Genomic DNA, 19818 nt, shown 5'->3' on the forward strand with positions numbered 1-19818 from the left:
GTCCCGCTCCCACCTCTCGCTGCGGCGGCAGACTGCAGCACGCGCAGGGCGCATGCGCGGCTCGGGGGGCGGGGCCGCGGCGGCAGCTATTTATAGTAGGTGACGTCACCTTGAAATAGACCGTTAGGGCCGGCCCGCCCTTCCCCCCTCCCACTCCCGCCGCTCCCCGCCGCCCGCCCCGGCGGCTCCCACTGCGCAGGCGCCCTCCGGCCCGCCCCGCCCCCTCGGCAGCAGCCTCTCCTCCCTCGGCGGCGGCGGCGGCGGCGGCGGGCACTGCGCGCGGGGCGAGCCAGCGAGAGGGCGCGAGCGGCGCTGCTGCAGCGGAGCCTCGGGCGGCCGGCGAGCCAGTGCGCGTGCGCGGCGGCGGCCTCCTCGGCGACCGGGCGAGCGAGTCAGCGAGCGAGCGGTGCGGGGCGCGAGGCGAGGCCGAGCCACAGCGACATGGGGGACCGGGAGCAGCTGCTGCAGCGGGCGCGACTGGCCGAGCAGGCGGAGCGCTACGACGACATGGCCTCCGCCATGAAGGCGGTGAGCGCGCCGAGAGCCCGGGCGGCCGGCCGGGGGGGGGGGGGCCCGGCGTGGGGGGCGGGAGGGAAGGCCTGGCGGCGGCGCCCTCCGGGCCACAGGCGACCCCGCGACCCCGTGGGGCGCGGCCGCCCGCCCGTAAGCCCGTGCTTCCCGCGCCCGCCGGGCGCCCCGCCATTTCCTGCGGCCGGACTCGGGTGGGGTCTCCGGGGAGGGAGCCAGTCGGGGTCGCGCGTGCAGCCCTGATGGACGGGCGGGTGATGGGGGTCCCCCCGCGGGCGGGCGTCGCCGCCTCCCAGCTCGGAGCCCCGCCTGGGGGGCGGGGGTGGCCCGAGGGATCGCGAGGCAGACACAGTCCTCCTTCTAGAGCGTTCTTCCAGACCTGGGGCTCACTCCCCCCGCTTGCCTTCCTCCGTACCCCAACTTGCAATAAAGAGGCACCTAGCTAGTGGCGCCCCGTCTCTCCTGTTTTTTGCTGCCACGACCTGAGGTCTGTCATTCCGGTCTGTTGGGCTCTGCTTTGCTCGGATCGTGCTCGTCCCAGCTCCCCACGCCCGGGGTCTGGCTTTGTGTGCGGGAGACCCCCATCCTGCAGGCGAGGCGCGGGCTCGGGCGGGAGGGCGGCGGGCGTGGGGCCCCACTCCCGGGTTTGATGCTGCCGCCCATCTGCCTGGGGATGGAAACGAGGCGTGACTCCTAAGAGAGAGGAGCCTGTATGTGCCTTTGCATTCTGAGACCCTCGCAGATCGATTCTGCAGCCTGATTTCCGGTGGAGGATGCGGGGAGGGGGAGGGTTTGGGGGGGGCAGCCACACCCTAACCGTGCATTAGACACCCACCACCTGCGTTTCTGGGAGTTCCAGTTATCCCGTTACTGTCCCTGTCTCCTAACCTGATCGGAACGTTTTCTCTAAATGCACATTGCTTCTCTCTGCCTCAAGGTCACACAGGGGTAGAGCTACACCTGCGGCCACCAGCCTAGCTGTGTGCATCCCATGTGCAACCTCCTGAGACCTGGAAGGATTCGCCTGGGCCCCACTTTAGACCTTAAAGAGTCTCAAACTATGGGGGGTGGGCCCCCAGAAATCTGCATTCTTACCAGCTCTCATGGCAAATGTTAGTGGGCTTAAGTTTGAGAATTACTTCCCTGGGTTTTGCCGGCCTTTGTGCGGGGATTTCTTAGGGAAAAAGCCACAAATCCAGAGGTGCCATAACATTTCTGAATCATCTGAAAAGCTCCTTTGAAGGCTTTGATATTAATACGATATGAGGTACGTTGCTGAGGTCAGTGTTTGGGACTCTCCAGGTAAGGAACATGCTTGAAGCGTGGTGTTTCCGGGAGCGTCCTTATTGCACACGAACAAGGCGTGTTTGGAAACCACAGCCACAGCCCATGTGTTGATTCAATGGCGACATGGCGGGGTGTGGGTTAGATAAGGGCTTTCCACCCAAACCTGGGCCATCTGGGTTTGGAACTGAAGTCTGTGCGATTCTGGAGGCCCCGTTTAAGAAAATAAATGGAAAAGATAATTCATTTTGGAAAATTTTTCACAGACAGGACTGGCCGTGTGGCCCTCATTTCCTTGGAAGAGGTCCTGCGCTTTCATTTCTTTGCGATAAAGCCACTTCTGTCCACACAGCAAGTCACACTTAAGTGACCTCTTCTCCCCAGTAACCGAGTGGTGCTGGGAGTAGGGCGGGGGGGTGGGGTGGGGGTGGGGAGCTCTCTGGACATTTTAGGGAGGCCCTGGCCTCACCCTGAGAGTGTTGGAGCCTTTTGGGGAATGAAGGCATGAAGCCTGAAAGAAGGTGAGTTGAGGTTACGGCAAAGCGACTAGAAGGTGTGTTCTGAGCGCCAGGGAACCTGAGGCCCCCTCCAGCGGGAAGGAAGAGAAGAGGAGAGAGAAGCAGCATAAGAAATAGTTGGGGGCGAGACGACATTGGCTTTCTGTTCTTCATATCCAGGCTTGAAAAAATGCTTCCCTGCAGCTCCTGTGTCCAGTTTCCCTCTGAGGCTTGTAAGGTAGTATTTCACAAACCCACGGCCCCTCCCTGTGCTGGCAATCTGATAGCTGAACTGAGCTGATGGATGGGTTGGATAAGCCATCCAGCATCAAAAATTCAATCCAAGCTGTAATCATGTCATCTCAGAATTGGGATAAACCACTTCCTCAAGGTAACTCCTGTAAAAAAAAAAAAAAAAAAGAACTTGTGTGTCAGTATGCCTGTTTTGTCTATTAAAAATATGTTTGTCATTGAAATTAACGGAATATGTTTATTGGAAAGGACTTGGCAGGGGTCAGTGGGAAGCCTAAGCTGATGTTTGTACGTCCCATTCTTAATGTCATTGAGAAGACTCAGTCTCCGTTTTATTAATGTCACAGGCCTTAAGAGCTTTGGGGAAGAGTGGATTCTAGAAGCCCTCTGGCTTTCTGAGGGTTTTCTCCGGGCAGGTAAGTGGACTGCTGTGAGGAGGACGGAGCAGCTCTGTGACCTTGAAACTTACAGCTGGGCTTGGGGTCCTCTGCAGTGTAAAACTAATGGTGGTGTAACTATCCAGCTGAGTTCAGTCTTCATTCTTCTAGCTTTTCTTTTTTCCTTTATCATATAAATGGTCATCGAATAATACTGCCTGCTTGTAGTGATCCATGTTTTAATGATCCCAGCGCCACCTGGAGGAGGCTGTGGGTAAGCTCTAAGAAAAGCCATGGGCATCGGAATCCGGGGTGTCTCACTCAGCTGAGAACTGCCATTCCCGCTCGCTCCATAATTTGAAGAGGCAAGAAATGGCTCAGGCGAAATACAGGAGTGCCTTCAAGCTCTCCTCATCTCAGACCTAGTAGAGCTAGGAGTATGAGAGTGGGAAGAAACACGGAAAGATTCTAGAACCCCACGTGTTTCTCAGCACTGACAAAGGATGGGCAGAAACACATCGGCGGGACTTGAGTATCTGTAGTGCAGGAAACAAAGCTGCAGTTAAGGAAACAGGAGTCGGAGAGGAAGAGGCACTTGGCTCAGGCGGGGGCAAAGGGCTCTTATTCCGACAGCTGTGAGATTATGGAAAACGGGGACGCGAGCAGGTGCCGTGTAAAAGGAGAGCGCTGCCGAGTGGCCGGGGTGCGAGAGCCCGTGCTGCAGAGTGTAGAACGAACGATGATCTGAGGTGTACCAGCACCGTGGTTAGTGTGAAACCTTAAAACCACACGGGTGCTACAGTCTGACATAGAGATATAAACACGAGTCCTGTTCCCACTAGCCAGGCATTGGAAATGTAATTACTGCTTTGTCCTCTATTGTCTGAGGAAGGAAGAAGGCTCTGGATCCTTGCAGTATCCGCGTTAAAAGGCACTTCAGATAGCGAACAGGTCACAGCTTTGCTGCACGAAGTGAGAGCTGTGGCCCCTGTCTGGGTCTGTGGTTCCTGAAATGTCTCCAGAAGAGCTCCCACCATCTAGGAACCCACCACTGCCTTAAAGGAACCCAAAATGTGTTTTCTCCTTTCTGTCTGGAATTTTATATTAGTGGTAGGCTGTGTTCCAGAATATGGGTTGTAAGGGGGTACCCCAAATGTATTTTCCATGTTACAGTTCATCAAGTTTGTGGAATTTATCATTTGACTAATTAGGCACTCAGTAAATTGGGTCTGTTATTCCATGTGTTCGTTCTTAGTTAATCTTTATAGCCACTCTGGATTGATACTGTTATTAACTTTATTTTTCAAATGGAATTTAGAGTTTAATTTTCTCCTGGTCAAGTTGTAAAGCCAGGATTCGAACTCGTAAATTTAAAACTCTCACTTTAACCACCATACGATAGTGCCCCGTGAGGCTAAGGGATAATATTTCTAATATACGTTCTGGTATATTAGCTGTTGTCATTATCGGCGATGAAATTCCAAGCCTTTTACATCAGTGGGCTTCCTGAACACATAAGTTCATCTATTACAGTGGTCGGCAAACTCATTAGTCAACAGAGCCAAATATCAACAGGACAACGATTGAAATTTCTTTCGAGAGCCACATTTTTTAAATTTAAACTTCTTCTAACGCCACTTCTTCAAAATAGACTCACCCAGGCTGTGGTATTTCGTGGAAGAGCCACACTCAAGTGGCCAAAGAGCCACATGTGGCTCGCGAGCCGCAGTTTGCCGACCACGGATCTATTAGATGTAAGTTATTTTTGCCAACTTTGATTAGGACTGGAATCTACTGGCCCTGGCCGGATAGCTCGGTTGGTTGGAGCATCATCCCGATATGTTGAGGTTTCAGGTTCTAGCCCCAGCCAGGGCACATACAAGAATCAACTAATGAACGCATAAACAAGTGGGACAGCAGATCTGCCTGCCTTTCCCTCCCTCCTTTCCTTTCTCTCAAATCAATTAAAAACATAAAACCAGAATCTACTACTTAACATCTTAGCTGCAGCAGAGGAGCATAAAAGGCAAAATCACACATTTGGATTTTGCTTATTCTCTTGTTTTTTAAATATATTGATTTGAGAGAGAAGAATATCGATGATTAGAATCATTGATCGGCTGCCTCCTGCATGCCCCCTATTGGGGATTGAGCCTGCAACTTGGGCATGTGCCCTGACCTGGGATGGAACCGTGATCACCTGGTTCATCAACCACTGAGCCACACCAACCGAGTTATTTTATTTTTTTATTCTCACCCGAGGATATTTTTTCCATTGATTCTAGAGAGAGTGTTGGGGGGTGGGGGGTGGGGAGACAACGAGAGAGTGACATTGATTGGTTGCCTCCTACACGTGCCTCTACTGGGGCTGGCGAGCCTGCAACTGAAGTACCTGCCCTTGACGGGGCATCAAACACAAGACCCTTTGGTCTGCAGGCTGATGCTCTAACCACTGAGAAAACTGGTCAGGACGGGATTTTGCTTATTCTCTTGAAGACCAAGATTTTTTTTTCAGCTTAATCGAAATAATGGGCTTTGAGTCCCTGCTATAAATGAAGTGCAGGACTATGTTAAATTATACATGTGGTATTTTAAGAAACGGATATACTTGGCACCAATTGTTTTTCTATATTGCCTTTAGTATAAGTTATAAGCCCATAGACCCCCAGATTTCAGGCTTTAGGTTGTTGGTAAAATGGTTAATGTCCAAGTGGAGGCCACCTATTTTCTGTCCCCTCTCCTCGTTGCCATGGCATTCCTCGCTGGTGATGGGTGTTGGCACTTTCCTGTGATCAGAGTCTGGCACAGCTTCTGGAACCTTCAGTCTGGTGCTTCCAGGGGAAGGAGCATGCAGTGTGCCATTCAGATGGGGTTGTATTTCACTCCTGCCAGTGCCTACGGAAACGTCCAGTCATGTCAAGAGCAAGACCCAGGCAGTCTCTCAGTGATGTAAGGGTGGCTGTTTTCATTAATATTAACTAATATTAATTGAGTGGATATTAATAACTACCTGAACTCATCTGCTCTGAGCTTGCAGTTGAGCCTCTCTGGTGGCTTACAGACCTGCAGCCTCACCCTGTGAGGACAGGGCGCCGTCTTTCCAGGCAAGTGGTGACTGATGGTGATTTGCCAGCTTGGAACCAGGCGGAATCCTTACTTTGAGGGCTTTGCCTTGAGGAAGAGTCAGCCAAGAAAGCTTGCATCCCTCTAACTCAGTTTGAAAAATAAAACATGGACAGATGTATAGAATTCTGCCACTGAAGCTTAAAGGTTTTTTGATGTGGTTATGTTTATCTGATTGTTTATGAAAATGGTTTTTTCTTCTGTTATAAACTCTAGTATCGGAAGCAAACTAGCTGGCGGTGTGTGGTTGGGGTAAGTATGAAAGGGGGTGGCAGTGTGTGGAGTAGCTGTGAAGCGGGGAGTGCCGTTCGGGGGAAGTAACAGCCCCAGCTGTGGCCTGGCGCTCAGGGATGGCATTTTTGTTTGCTCAGTATTACTTCTGAGGCCGCTGTTTCCCAGAATAAGAACTTTAAGTTTTCCCAAATACTCCCTGTGCTATTTTTAGCAGTGGGTCTATTTTTACTCACAAACGAATAGTTTATTGCCTGGCGAGTTAGTGGGAGGAGGCCCTGAGGGATTTTTGAGTAAGCCAGTAGTGTCACAGGAAGAGGAGTGGATTCTTGGTAGGCCAGGTTATTGGTGACTTTTCGTAATGCTGTGTAATGCTGAGGCAGAGAGGAGGGGGACGTGAGTGCCAGGCTGGGAGTTGGTGTGTGTGGTAAGGATGTCAGTCCAGTGGCTGACAGGAGCCAGTCCTAACGGAAGTGGGGAGCAGGGCCTTTATGAATGGCAAGGGCCCACCAATTCAAGATTTACAGGAAGAGTGTAAGCAGGATGAAACGAGGTGGGGAGAGGGCAGGAGGAGAAGGCAGGGGGCTGTGAGCAGAGGTGGGGGAGCCCTCACAGATGGGGTTGCCAGGCGAAGGCTTGGTGCCTTGCCCTGTGACGGCGGGATGAGTGCTGAAACCGGCATCAGAGCGGAAGGAAGGCTGAGAGCCATTGTCTAGGTCTCTTCTATCGTGACAGTTCTCGGTCTTGCCTTCATGTTCCTAATTGGGAACCTTTGGGAAACATGATTGTAGAGGCGCAGTAAATCATCCCCAGAGAACCCCCAGATGGTCATGCTGGTTCCGTGTCCGTGTGGTTGGGACCAGCAGTTGGTGCTTTCCTTTCTTTCCATCAGGCCACGTCGCCTCCCCGCGTCTGCCTCCCGTCGTGGAGGACTAGACTTCTCTCTGGATCTCCTGGCTCCAGTGTTTTGGAATTTGCAGTGTTGGGAACTGGGGCTAACTGATGTTATGGAGGTTCTTTACAATAAGTATCTCCAGTCAACACCGGCTATGAATCTGTTTTGTTTTAACGGGCCATCTGATTTTCCTTTGACATAATTTTTCTTCCCATCTGGGAACACGCCCAGTTTTCTTTAGTTATTTGATCAAGTAATAAGCCTATCTTCATTCCATAAGTTTCTCTTTACTAACTGAATTGTAACCCAGGATGATAAAAAAAACAAATACCATATTTAAATGTATCCAGTTAGGTCCTGGCCGGGGTTCTCGGAACAATGCTTGCCTGGTGATGTTAGTCACCCTCAGCTGATGCTGACAGTGATTCATTCAGACTGGCAGGCAACCAGGTGATTGTTACGTAAACACGCATACTCCTGGTAAATTATTTTCCTTGTGGAGGTGTCATTAAGAATACTGCCCAGTAGCCTTTTCTGGCAGTTTATTCCTGATGGGGAAAGGGAATGCTACGTGAATTCCTGAAATCCACAGACACACCCACCTTTCATTTACATGAAGAACATCAGCCTCATGCCTTAACCATGCCTCTTTATCAGGAAAAATGGAATCCTAGGATTTGGGAGCCGCAGTCCTTGGAGATCATTCGGGCTGATCCCCCTTTTACTTTTGATGCAAGGTGGTGATAGATGCCAGTTCACACAGCGAGCTCAGGCTAAACTCCCGATGGCTTAGGTTTTTTGTTAAAGTACTGATACTGCCCCTGGTACAAACATCCTATGTGATGTGTAATGTATCTCGGATGTGCACTGGGCTTGATGGTGTGCTGTGGAGAGTTACCTTTGTGTATCTTTGCAGCAGGCTAACACAGCAGCTTCATCTGTCAAGGATGAAGGGTACAGGGACCCCGTTGGATACATTTGCATTTTCACGTCAAGTGGCTTTCGTCAGATTTACTTACTGCAAGATCTAAGGGGCTCTCCAAATTCTGTCATTGCCTCAGTTATGTTTTATTGGCTCTTGGCCCTAGAAAAGAGCTATTCCAGAGGATTCAAGCGTTTTGAGACTTTTCCGAGTATTTGAGACAGAATTTTAATTTATAAGGGTTTCTTCCTTAAAAGACCAAATTATCAAACAAGAGTCTACAAAGACTATATTTCTGATAAACAGATGAGTGACTAAAGGTACTCACTGTCGGAGAAAACTAGTCGGGTTACAGGTCTCCAGCTGGAGTTGAAGGGAGCATGGATGTGGGTTAGTAGAGAGAAGATCGGCAGATCCTAGAGACCACAGAGCTAAGACACCCACTCTGCCAGTGTGAGGAGGAATGAGGAAACTGGCTTGCAGGCATCGGCCTGGGGAATGGGCAGGGGCCGGCTTGTAGGCAAAGACAACGCTGAAGAAAGAAGGGTTGGATTCATTGAGTATGCAGAGGAGGAGGAAATCCAGGCTAAGGATCATGGCAAAAGAATAGGGGGACTGGGGACAGGGAAATAAATCGACTAGTAGAGGGAGCTGGTATTTTACTTTGTCTGGGCTTTGTTGAAGAGTTGGGGGTAGTGGATAATTGCTTGTTTCACTTTTTAAGAACTTGGCACAAGTTTCCTAATTTTACACAAAATGATTGTTTGTTTTTAAAATTTTGGATTCTTACTGCTGTCTTCTCAGTCCGTGTTAAGCATGTCTGTTTTTAATATGCTGTTAATAGCTTTCTCCATTGAACTTGGCATTTCCCCTCCACTGGAGGAGGTTCTGTCCTTATTTGGTTTGATTTACACTAATACCTTTGTGTTGTTGATTATTTTATGGCTTCCCAAGTGCTTCCCTTGACCAGCAGGTCATATAATTAAGGAATCGCCCTACTTTATAGAAGATACAGGCCAGTTTAGCAACTTACTGGCTTTGCCGAGGCCTAGACCGAGGTGTTTTACTCCAAGTTGGCATTAGTTTCCTAGTGCTGCCCCCCAAAGTACCACAAATTGGTGGCTTACAGCCCCAGAGCTGTGCTCCCTCCGACGCTTTGGGGAAGAACTCGGCCTCGCCTCTCCTAGCTTCTGGTTGTCATGGATGTTCCTGGGCTTGTAGGCATGGCACTCGGTTCTGCCTCCGCCATCACAGGGTGTTCTCTCTGTGTGTGTGTGTCTCCGAACCTCCTTTTCCTTGTAAGGACAGCGGGCATTGGCTGTGGGATCCACCCTAACGCAGAATGACTTCATCTGAACTGATTACATCTGCAAAGGCCTGTTTCCAAATAAGGTCACATAGCCAGGTACTAGAGATTAGGACTTCAACATACCTTTTTGGGGGACACGGTTCAACAACAACACAGTCCATTGTTCTTTGCACCAATGACATAGCGCTTGGAGGTGGCATCATGGAGAACTGAGTAATGGAAGTTCCAGCTTGTGACATTGAACAGGACCAGGTAACAGGTGGTGCTTCCATCCTTGGGGCCAGTCAGGGTTCCTGGCAGGCGGTGGAGTGAAGCTTGCTGTGGAGTAGCTCTGCTTCCTTTCAGCGGAGGCCAGGGCACTTCACTGTCCCTAATGCATCCGCTGTGGCTTAGGGGAGGGAGGGCCGGGTGTCCCAGTGGGATTCCATGGAACCACACAGGCCGACACTCTGGCCACTAGATCTGTGTGGTGTGTGATCTCATCTGTGGAGCGTTTACCTATTAAGTGCATGAGGGAGGTTCCATTGCTTCTTTCTAGAATATAAAGTTGGAAGTAGAATCTGGAACAGACTTCTAGTCTGTAAGTTTTGAACATTTGACAAAGGAATCGCATGATCTTTTTGTCGAGAGTATCTTATGCAGAACGGCTGAACTTTCGGGGCTTTCCCACCCACCTTTATGTGCCATCACCTACGACCTTCCCCTGGTTCCCTTCCCCCTTACCTCTGCCCAGGCGAAGGCAACAGCTTATAAGGTCTGAATTAGGGATTTCTCAAAGCCCTTACCATTTAACACTTTGAGTTTCAAGTAGTAGTTTCTCTGGTGAGATTGCAGTCTTCCTTCAGCTAGGATCCGTGTCTGATTGGCTTTCCTCCAGACTGGCTTGTCCATAATCTTGCTTTCGAGAAGGGTTGTTGGTTAGAATGAAGGGAAGGTTCCTTTCCAAGGTTGTCGGACCTGGGTCTCAGTGTTAATATCTTCGGCATTTTGCAGGTGACAGAGCTCAACGAACCTCTCTCCAATGAAGATCGGAACCTCCTCTCTGTGGCCTACAAGAACGTGGTTGGTGCCCGGCGATCTTCCTGGAGGGTCATCAGCAGCATCGAGCAGAAGACCATGGCTGACGGGAACGAGAAGAAGCTGGAGAAGGTGAAAGCTTACCGGGAGAAGATCGAGAAGGAGCTGGAGACCGTGTGCAACGACGTCCTGGCCCTGCTGGACAAGTTCCTCATCAAGAACTGCAATGATTTCCAGTACGAGAGCAAGGTGTTCTACCTGAAAATGAAGGGCGACTACTACCGCTACCTGGCGGAGGTGGCTTCCGGGGAGAAGAAGAACAGTGTGGTCGAAGCGTCCGAGGCGGCCTACAAGGAGGCCTTTGAAATCAGCAAAGAGCACATGCAGCCGACGCACCCCATCCGGCTGGGCCTCGCCCTCAACTTCTCCGTGTTCTACTACGAGATCCAGAACGCGCCCGAGCAGGCCTGCCTCTTAGCCAAACAAGCCTTCGATGACGCCATCGCTGAGCTGGACACGCTAAACGAGGATTCCTATAAGGACTCCACGCTCATCATGCAGCTGCTGCGAGACAACCTCACCCTCTGGACGAGCGACCAGCAGGATGAAGACGCAGGAGAAGGCAACTGAAGAGCCTTCAGGTCCCGGCCCTTCCTTCACCCACCACCCCCTCCATCACTGATTCTTCCTGGCCACAATCACTAAGTATCTAGTGCTACACCTATCTGTATTGGCAGCACCGCTACTCAGATCTGCTCCCCCGCCCCCCGGGAAGCAGGTTCAGATCCGTCATGGGCATTGCTGGATCGATGGTTGCTTGGAGCCCACGGGAGCTTTCTTTTGAGTTGTGTAGACAAGTGTGTTCTGAACGAGGCATTTTACGATGCCTGTTGGTAGTTGTGGAAGCAATGGGGAAGTTTAGGAAGGAGAATTAGCCCAAACCGGCTACGATGATATTTAAATGACCCATTTAAAATGAGCTGATAGTGTTTTGTTAATAAGCAGTACATCTTGTGCATGCAAAAAAATTCATCCCTTCCACCTCTTCTTCCTTCAACTAATGGAAAACTGTTAAGGGAAGCTGATACAAAGAGAACACTTGCTTCTTTCCATCAGCTTTCTAGAAACTGTTAACGTGAGGTTTCAGTAGCGCCTTGTTTTGCCTCTTTAAATTATGATGTGCACAAACCTTTTACATGCAATGCATCTAAAGTTTTGATACCTGTAACTTTTTTTTGGTTGCGATTGTTTAAGAATCATGGATTTATTTTTTGTAACCCTTCGGCTATTGTCCTTGTGTATCCTGACAGCGCTGTGTGTCAGCCCATGTCAATCAAGATGGGTAATTATTGAAATGCCAGACTTCTAAATTAAATGTTTTGGAATTCAGTGGGTAAATAAATGCTGCTTTGGGGACATCTCTATAGGTGTATGGTCTTCATTTCCCCTCCCCAAGGAGCTGTGGGACAGCTCGCCACATTGAGTCCTGGTTTGTGTCTCAAACATGAAGCATTTTTCATCCAGTACGTTTTTTTGCCTTCTGATTCCATTACACATTTTGTAATACACACATAAGACCCCTGCATTTTAAATAGTTTTCTGTGAGCCAGCCAGCATAGCCTCTCTTATCCGCTCACTCTCCCTGATAACTGGTGCTTATGTGGGAGCCTCTGTGAAGGTCAGGCCTTGTTTAGCTTGGGAGGGAGGGTGTTTGTCCCACCCTACTGGGATGCTGGTTGGTATTAAAACTCAAGGTACATACTGAGCTGATACATGTCCTCAAACATTTGTTTTTTAACCTTTTGCACTCGGATGTCGAGTGTGACTCGACACGGTTAGCATTAGAATAAAGGAATCGAGAAAAAAGCAAGCGAGTGCAAAGGGTTAATCCTTTTTTAAAAAAACTGATTTGGGAGATGGAAAGGGAGAGAGAAACATCAATGATGAGAGAGAACCATTGATCGGCTGCCTCCTGCACACCCCACACTGGGGATCGAGCCACAACCGGGAAACCACCAGCCACAGCCACACCAGCCGGACCTCAAATTTTCTTAATATTGTTCCTGTATTAGGTGTAATAAAATGTTAATTAGGGACACAACCTGGATTCCTGAAATAACCTTCACTGGTTAATATTAAGAAAGCTTTGAGTAGTCTTTAAAATTGAAAAATGAGCCTCCGTGTGAGTTTAAAAAGGAAAAAGTCCTAACCTCTTAAGCATGCTCCCCATTTCTTGCTCCCCAACACTTGCGGCTCAGCATCACCAGTTGGACTCTTCCTCAGGTGATGACTCCAGCCCCTCACAATTGTTATCACCCCCAGGGCGGTGCCTGGGACCAGCGGATTGGCTCAGTTGATTTTAGAGAGAAACATCGGTTGCCTCCCGTACATGCCCTGACCCCGAAACCTAGGTATGTGCCCTGACCGGGAATCGAACCCCCAACCTCTTCGTGTACAGGATGATGCTCCCACCAACCGAGCCACCGGCCAGGGCTTAACTACTTTATTCTTGACTAAAGCTTGCTATTAGACTGGCGAAACGACCCAATTTCTGTCCTTGAGCTTGTATTGTGGTGCCGCACAGAACTTTTAAGCAGTGAGGTTTAACCTATTTTCTCATTTTGAAGTGGAGGAATGACCCACGTGTCAATAAAAACTCCTGAGGAAGCCTGCATCAAGTTGGCCTAATTGCTAGCTAACATGGTTCCCGCGTTTCACTTCAATTAGGTCAGGCATTTTAAAGCCACAGCTTTACCTGGCCAAGACACGGGGCTTAGACGAACAGGTAGACACTGAAAGCGTTCTCACGCCCTGGGTGGTGTGGCGGGGTGGGGGCGTCGTCCTGTACACCCAGAGGTGGCGGGCGGTTTGATTCCCGGTCAGGGCACACGCGTAGGCTACGGGTTCGATCCCCGGTTGGGGCCCAGTGTTTTTCACGGATGTTTCTCTCCCTTCTCTCAGAAATCAATAAAAACACACCCAGAACTGTTCTGACATTGGCAGTGCTCTTCCTTACTCTTTTTTTAAAAAAATATATTTCTTTATTGATTTCAGAGAAGAAGGGAGAAGGAGAGAGAGAGAGAGAAAACATCAATGAAGAGAGAGAATCATTGATCGGCTGCCTCCTGCACACCCCCTACTGGGGATCAAGCCTGCAACCCGGGCATGTGCCCTTGGCCGGAATCGAATCTGGGACCCTTCAGTCCGCAGGCTGGTGCTCTCTCCACTGAGCCAAGCCGGCCACGGCCTGCCCAAGACTTGTTGCTGAGTCCCAGTGCTCCCTGCCCTGGCGGGCTCCGGCAGGGACTGGCTGCCCGTGTGCCAGGCAGCCTGACAAGCCGCACGGCCTTCAAGGCGCCGGTCCCTCATTAAGTTTATTTTCCCAAAGTGCCACTGCCATGTCACCGTGCAAAGCGGGGGAAAGGAAAGGACATGTGCTGGGTGCCGGCTGTGGGTGACGTGGCAGTCGTCATACAAAGCGGGGCTTTACTTCGTTGACCATTCAAAGCTGACCGTCCGTGAAGAAGGTTGTAGCTCCAGAGGAGGGGATCGGAGAGGAACAGTGACTTTCCTATGGTTGCGCAATGGCGGCTCTGTGCGGAGCCCCAAGGCCCTCGCTCTCTGCAAAAACATGTTGCCTTCGGGCAGAGGGTGGGAGCCTGACATTCCAGATCTTCCTGAAGGGACCTCTTCCTCCTCAACCAGACTTACCGCCTCTTCAGCCAGGCCCCACTCCCTAGTCTTGATTGATTGATTGATTTTGATTTCAGAGAGAAAGGGAGAGGGAGAGAGAGAGAGAACATCAATGATGAGAGAGGATCATTGATCGGCTGCCTCCTGCACACCCTCTACTGGGAATGGAGCCCCCAACCCGGGCTTGTGCCCTGACCGGGAATGGAACCGTGACCTCCTGGTTCCTAGGTCAACGCTCAGCCACGCCGGCTGGGCTGCCTGGCCATGTTTTGCTGCCCACTCCCACCACCAGGCATATGCAGGGACTTGTACCCGGATGTTTTTCTTCTTCCTATTCCTTGGAGCCCCTTCTACCAGGAGGGGAGGTACCTGCAGGTGCTCCAGCTATAGCATGACTCAGAGGTGGGTCCATCCACCACCGGTTGGATCCTTTCCCCGGCTGGACCCAACTTGTTCAGCCTGCTCTCTCACTTTGGCTCCAGCCATTACTCTCCTCTCTGGAATGGCCTTCTCTTGGCCCACTCAAACCCTCACTGTGAAATCCCACCTTCTCCTGCCCGCTGCAGTGAGCCCCTCTCTGGGCTCCTGTACTGTGGGTCCGGGCCACACCCCACACTTACCACTTCGTCTTCACTCATTCAACCAACACTACGTGGTTGACATTGGGCAGGTGCTGGGGGTACCTTGGTGAGTTATCTGTCCTCCTGGTGCTGACATTCCAGTGGAGGAGCTACACTAAAAATATAAAATAATAAAGTAACTATGAAAATGGGACTTAGGTTCTTCTCGAGGGTCTAGCACACAGCTCCCAATAAGAATTTGTTTTTTTAAAAAAATTCATGAATGCCCAGTCATTGTGGTTGGGTGGTTGAGTGTCGACCTATGAACCAAGAGGTCACAGTTCGATTCCTGGTCAGGGCACATGCCCGGGTTGCGGGCTCGATCCCGTGTGAGGTGTGCAGGAGGGAATCAATCAATGATTCTCATCATTGATGTTTCTATTTCTCCCTCTCCCTTCTCTGAAATAAATTTTTAAAAACATTCATGAATGATTGATTGATTTGAGGCCAGAATTTTAAAAAAATGCAATGACCAAAGGGAATCTTTTATATTCTCACCCCAGTCTACTACCGCTGAGCCATATAAGAGACTGAGGGTCATGAGGCCTCAGGGTTGGTTCTAACATCATCTCTAAATGGGTGGTGTGACCTTGAGCAAGTTCTGGCCTCTCAGCAGGCCCTAAAAAGGAGGCGAGTGCTTTGGGGGGGGGGGGGTCTCTGGTGCCTTTCTGTTTCTGAGATTCTGTTATTTTCAACTGCTCTGGGATGGTCCTCATCCGCTTCCTGGCCTTTCCCCCCTGCGCTGCCCCCCTTTTCCTTCCGCCCTTCACATCTGTCCCCTCTGCATCCGCCCTCCACCCTCTTCGCTTTCCTGGCCACCCCCTAGTTCCACTGAGATGGTTACCATGGCAATCATCTCCTGGAAGTGACATCACTCATCTCCTAGGCAACTGTTTCCAGGGCAGTGACATCATTCGATCACCATGGCAACCCTCCAGGAGGACAGTTCTGCAGTGAAATGGGCAAACAGAATCCTTATGTATTTCTGGGGGCTGGGGGCACCGCATGGAGCATATTTTAAAAAAGAGAAGCATCTCGGGAGCAAGAAGCAAAAGCTTTGGGCTTCGAGGGGGAACGTGGGAACCCAGCGCGGGGCTGGGAACGAGCAGGAGCTCTCGGGTGAATCCCCATCCTTCCCTTCCAATAACTAGGCTGACCGCGTAACGTGTCACCCAACTGGGACACTGGAGCGTGAACCAGGGCATCATTATGATGATGCTGGGACGACGGGTGAAAACTGGGCCTTCTTAAGTAAACCAGGGCATGGGGGCCCCGCCCACCATCAGGAAGGTGCCTCGCCTCACTCCCTCACCTCATTAGCATTGATTCGGCTCCTCCTGCGTGTGGGCACCAGGACCCCACAGTGAGCAAAGCCAGCCCGGTCCCTGTCCTAATGGAGCGCACAGTCCTGTGTGTCTGGGGCCGAGGGAAATCCTGCAGTCACCCAGGGAACGCTGCGGTGTGGACTGAGCGCTGCTTGGAAGGGAACACGCAGAGTGCCAGGGCTGTGTTAACAAAAGGACCAGCCAGGCCGGCGTGGCTCAGTGGTTGAACCTATGAACCAGGAGGTCACGGTTTGATTCCAGGTCAGGGCGCAGGCTGGGGTTTCGATCCCATGTGGGGTGTGCGGGAGGCAGCCGATCCGTGATTCAGGGCACAGGCTGGGGTTTCCATCCCCCGTGTGGGGGGTGCAGGAGGCAGCCGATCCTTGATTCTCTCTCACATTGATGTTTCTATCTCCCTCTCCCTTCCTCTCTGAAAGCAATAAAAATATCGTTTTTAAACCCCCAAAAAACAAAAGTACCAGAAGCAGCCAGGGCAGGAGAAGAGCTAACTAAAGGGTGTGGGCTGGAGCCAGGGCGAAGTCTGTTTTGGCAAAGAGAACAGCATACACTAGGGGCGTGTGCAGAGTACCAGGAGCTCAGGGGGGCCAAGGAGAGGGCAGGAGGGAGCCGGGTCTGAATGAGGGTGGAGATGGTGGCAGGGACCAGGCCTCGCGGGACTTTGGAGGCCAGAGCACGGGGAGGCCCCAGGGAATGTGTTCAGCAGCGGGAGACATGATCCTGTTCGTACTTTTCTTTTTTTTTTTTTTTTTTAATATATTTTATTGATTTTTTACAGAGAGGAAGAGAGAGGGATAGAGAGTTAGAAACATCGATGAGAGAGAAACATCGATCAGCTGCCTCTTGCACACCCCCTACTGGGGATGTGCCCGCAACCAAGGTACATGCCTTGACCGGAATCGAACCCGGGACCCTTGAGTCCGCAGGCCGACGCTCTATCCACTGAGCCAAACCGGTTTCGGCCTGTTCGTACTTTTCAAATCTCATCCCTGGTCCCTGCCAAACATCGATCAGCTGCCTCTTGCACACCCCCTACTGGGGATGTGCCCGCAACCAAGGTACATGCCTTGACCGGAATCGAACCCGGGACCCTTGAGTCCGCAGGCCGACGCTCTATCCACTGAGCCAAACCGGTTTCGGCCTGTTCGTACTTTTCAAATCTCATCATTGCTGATCATGGGCAGATGGGAGAGCAGACTGCCCGGAGGGAGAGTGGTGGTGGGACCTGGGTGGCGGTAGTGAAACGGAGGGCACAGTGGATATATTTGGGAGGTGGAGCCGACAGGATTTGCAGAAGGACTAGTATGGGGTGAGGGTAAGGAAGGACTCAGGCCCTGGCTGGTGTGGCTCAGTGGCTAGAGCGTCGGCCTGCGGACCAAAGGGTCCCAGGTTCGATTCCGGTCAAGGGCACGTACCTCAGTTGCAGGCTGAGTCCCCGGTCCAGGCCCTGGTCAGGGCACGTGTGTGGGAGGCAACCAATCGATGTGTTTCTCTCACATCGATGTTTCTCTCTGTCTCTCCCTCTCTCCTCCACTCTCCCTAAAAAAAAAAAATCAATGGAAAAATATCCTCAGCTGAGGATTAACCAAAAAAAAAAAAAAAGAAAGAAAGAAAGAAAGAAAAGGAAGGACTCAGGATGGTACTTGGCATGAGTGACTTGGGGTGGGGGAGGGACTGTACTTCTCTCAGACGAGGAAGCAAGGACTGGGCCTAAGGGAGGCGTGGCCTCTTCCCTTTCACCCCCGCCCCCATAAACCAGGAGAGAACAGGTGGCAGACCTGAGGCCTGAGTGCCACGGGAGCCCATCCTACAGGTGAGGACACTGAAGCTCAGACCGGTTCCAGAACTTGCTGAAGTCCGCCCGGTTTGCAAGGGGCCGCACCAGAACCCAGACAAGGGCTCGCTGACCACGTTTTCCCAGCCTCCCCAGGGTCCCGTGCAAGGAAGGAAGGACGGTAAGCCAGGTGCTGTCAGGCCGGCCACTTCCTGATCGTCACCACCACCATTTGTGCTGAGGAGCCGAGAGAGGGTCTGAGAGGGGGTGAGACCCTCCGCCTCATCACGGCTGCTTCCTCTCCACCACGGGTGCTCTCCGCTGGCCTTTCAGGTTCTGCCCAGGCCTGCCTCCCCAGGAGGAGGGATGGGTGGGAGGCTGTGCCTCAGTTTTCTCCTCTGTAAAATGGGGATGATGACAGCAGCAGCGTCTGCCCCCTCGGTTGGTGCTGAGGCGGAAGGAGAGGTAACTGATGAATCGTAGGGACGGTTAGAATCAGGCCGGGAGGGCAAGAGGTGTGGGTGTGCACAGGACACACGGCCCGGGGGCTGGAGGCGGGAGAGGCCGGGTACAGTGACATATGGACCAGCTGGCTGCGGGAGGCGCCTCCTCCTCACCAGCTGGCTCCCCAGGAGACAGCATGTTTGTGCCCCTCATTCCCAGCCCTACACCTGCTGCTGGGGGAGGAGGATGGGCACGGCCTCCCTCGGGAAAAGCAGGGAAAGCTTGGGAACGAGGAGGTGGCATCCATGAGGCCTACGCCTGGGGCAGGGGTGGGGGAAGGGACTGAGCGGCCTGTGCTTGGGCCCTCTGCCCCCATCACCTCCTAGGCCTACTCTCAGCCCCACCATTAAACAACCGTGGTTTTGCTACGGCCTCCAACTGCAGGATTCGGAAAGGCACAGACGGCCCTGAGTTTTAAAAAGAGTGAAGCCTACTAGCTGGTTTGGCTTCATAGATAGAGCGTCAGTCTGTGGACTGAAGAGTCCCGGGTTCGATTCCGGTCAAGGGCACATGCTCGGGTTGCAGGCTTGATCCCCAGTGGGGAGCGTGCAAGAGGCAGCCGATCAACTATTCTCTCTCATTATTGATGTTTCTATCTCTCTCTCTTCCTTCCTCTCTGAAATTAATAAAAATATATTTTAAAGAAGGAGTGAATAAACAAGAGAATTGGGCCCTATGATTCCAGGGCATGCGCGTGCGTGTACACACACACACACACACACCCACACACACACACACACATGCACACACACACCCTTCATTTCCTTTATGCATTAGTCAGGGTTCAAGCAGAGGAACAATACCAGTAGGAGATGAATATTAAGAGGTTTGTGTGTGTGTGTGTGTGTGTGTGTGTGTGTGTGTATGTGTGCAAGGAGTTGATGTATGCGGTTGTGGGGCTGGCGAGGCAAGGCTGAAGTCATGAGGTGCGTGCTTGAACCCTGGCTCAGGGCTGATGCTGCTGTCCGCAGGCAGAATTTCTGCGTCCGGGAAGCCTCAGCTCTGATCGTAAAGCCTTTCCACCGATTGAATCAGGCCCACCCAGATGATCTCGGATACTCTCCCTTCAAGTCAATTCATAATGGACTTTCGTTTATTTTTATTTTTTTAAAATTAAATCTTTATTGTTGAAAGTATTCCATACGTCCTCCCTTTCCCCCCATTGACCCCTTCTAGCCCACCCCCACCGCCCACCCCAGGCCTTCCCCACCCTATTGTCTGTGTCCATGGGTTATGCATACATGCATACAAGTTCTTTAATCTCTTCCCACCCACCCAGCCACCTACCCACCCTCCCCCGCCTTCCCTCAGAGGTTCCGCAGCCTGTTGGGTGCTTCTATGTCTCTGGGTCTATGTTGTTTATTGGTTTATTTTGTTCATTAGACTCCGCATATGAGTGAGATCATGTGACACTTGTTTTTCTCTGGCTTATTTCGCTCAGCGTGACAC

General features: G+C 51.5%; 1 protein-coding gene across 1 annotated transcript; it reads left to right on the plus strand.

The window, feature by feature from the left end:
* Positions 1-249: 249 nt before the first annotated feature.
* Positions 250-11857, plus strand: YWHAH (tyrosine 3-monooxygenase/tryptophan 5-monooxygenase activation protein eta). The gene is made up of 2 exons (XM_054712474.1): positions 250-528; positions 10412-11857. Exons 1-2 carry the CDS (start codon positions 442-444, stop codon positions 11063-11065), a joined length of 741 nt encoding a protein of 246 aa, XP_054568449.1. The 5' UTR covers positions 250-441; the 3' UTR covers positions 11066-11857.
* Positions 11858-19818: the final 7961 nt, after the last annotated feature.

The sequence above is a fragment of the Eptesicus fuscus genome, chromosome 23 (assembly GCF_027574615.1).
Source record: "Eptesicus fuscus isolate TK198812 chromosome 23, DD_ASM_mEF_20220401, whole genome shotgun sequence".
Lineage (NCBI taxonomy): Eukaryota > Metazoa > Chordata > Mammalia > Chiroptera > Vespertilionidae > Eptesicus > Eptesicus fuscus.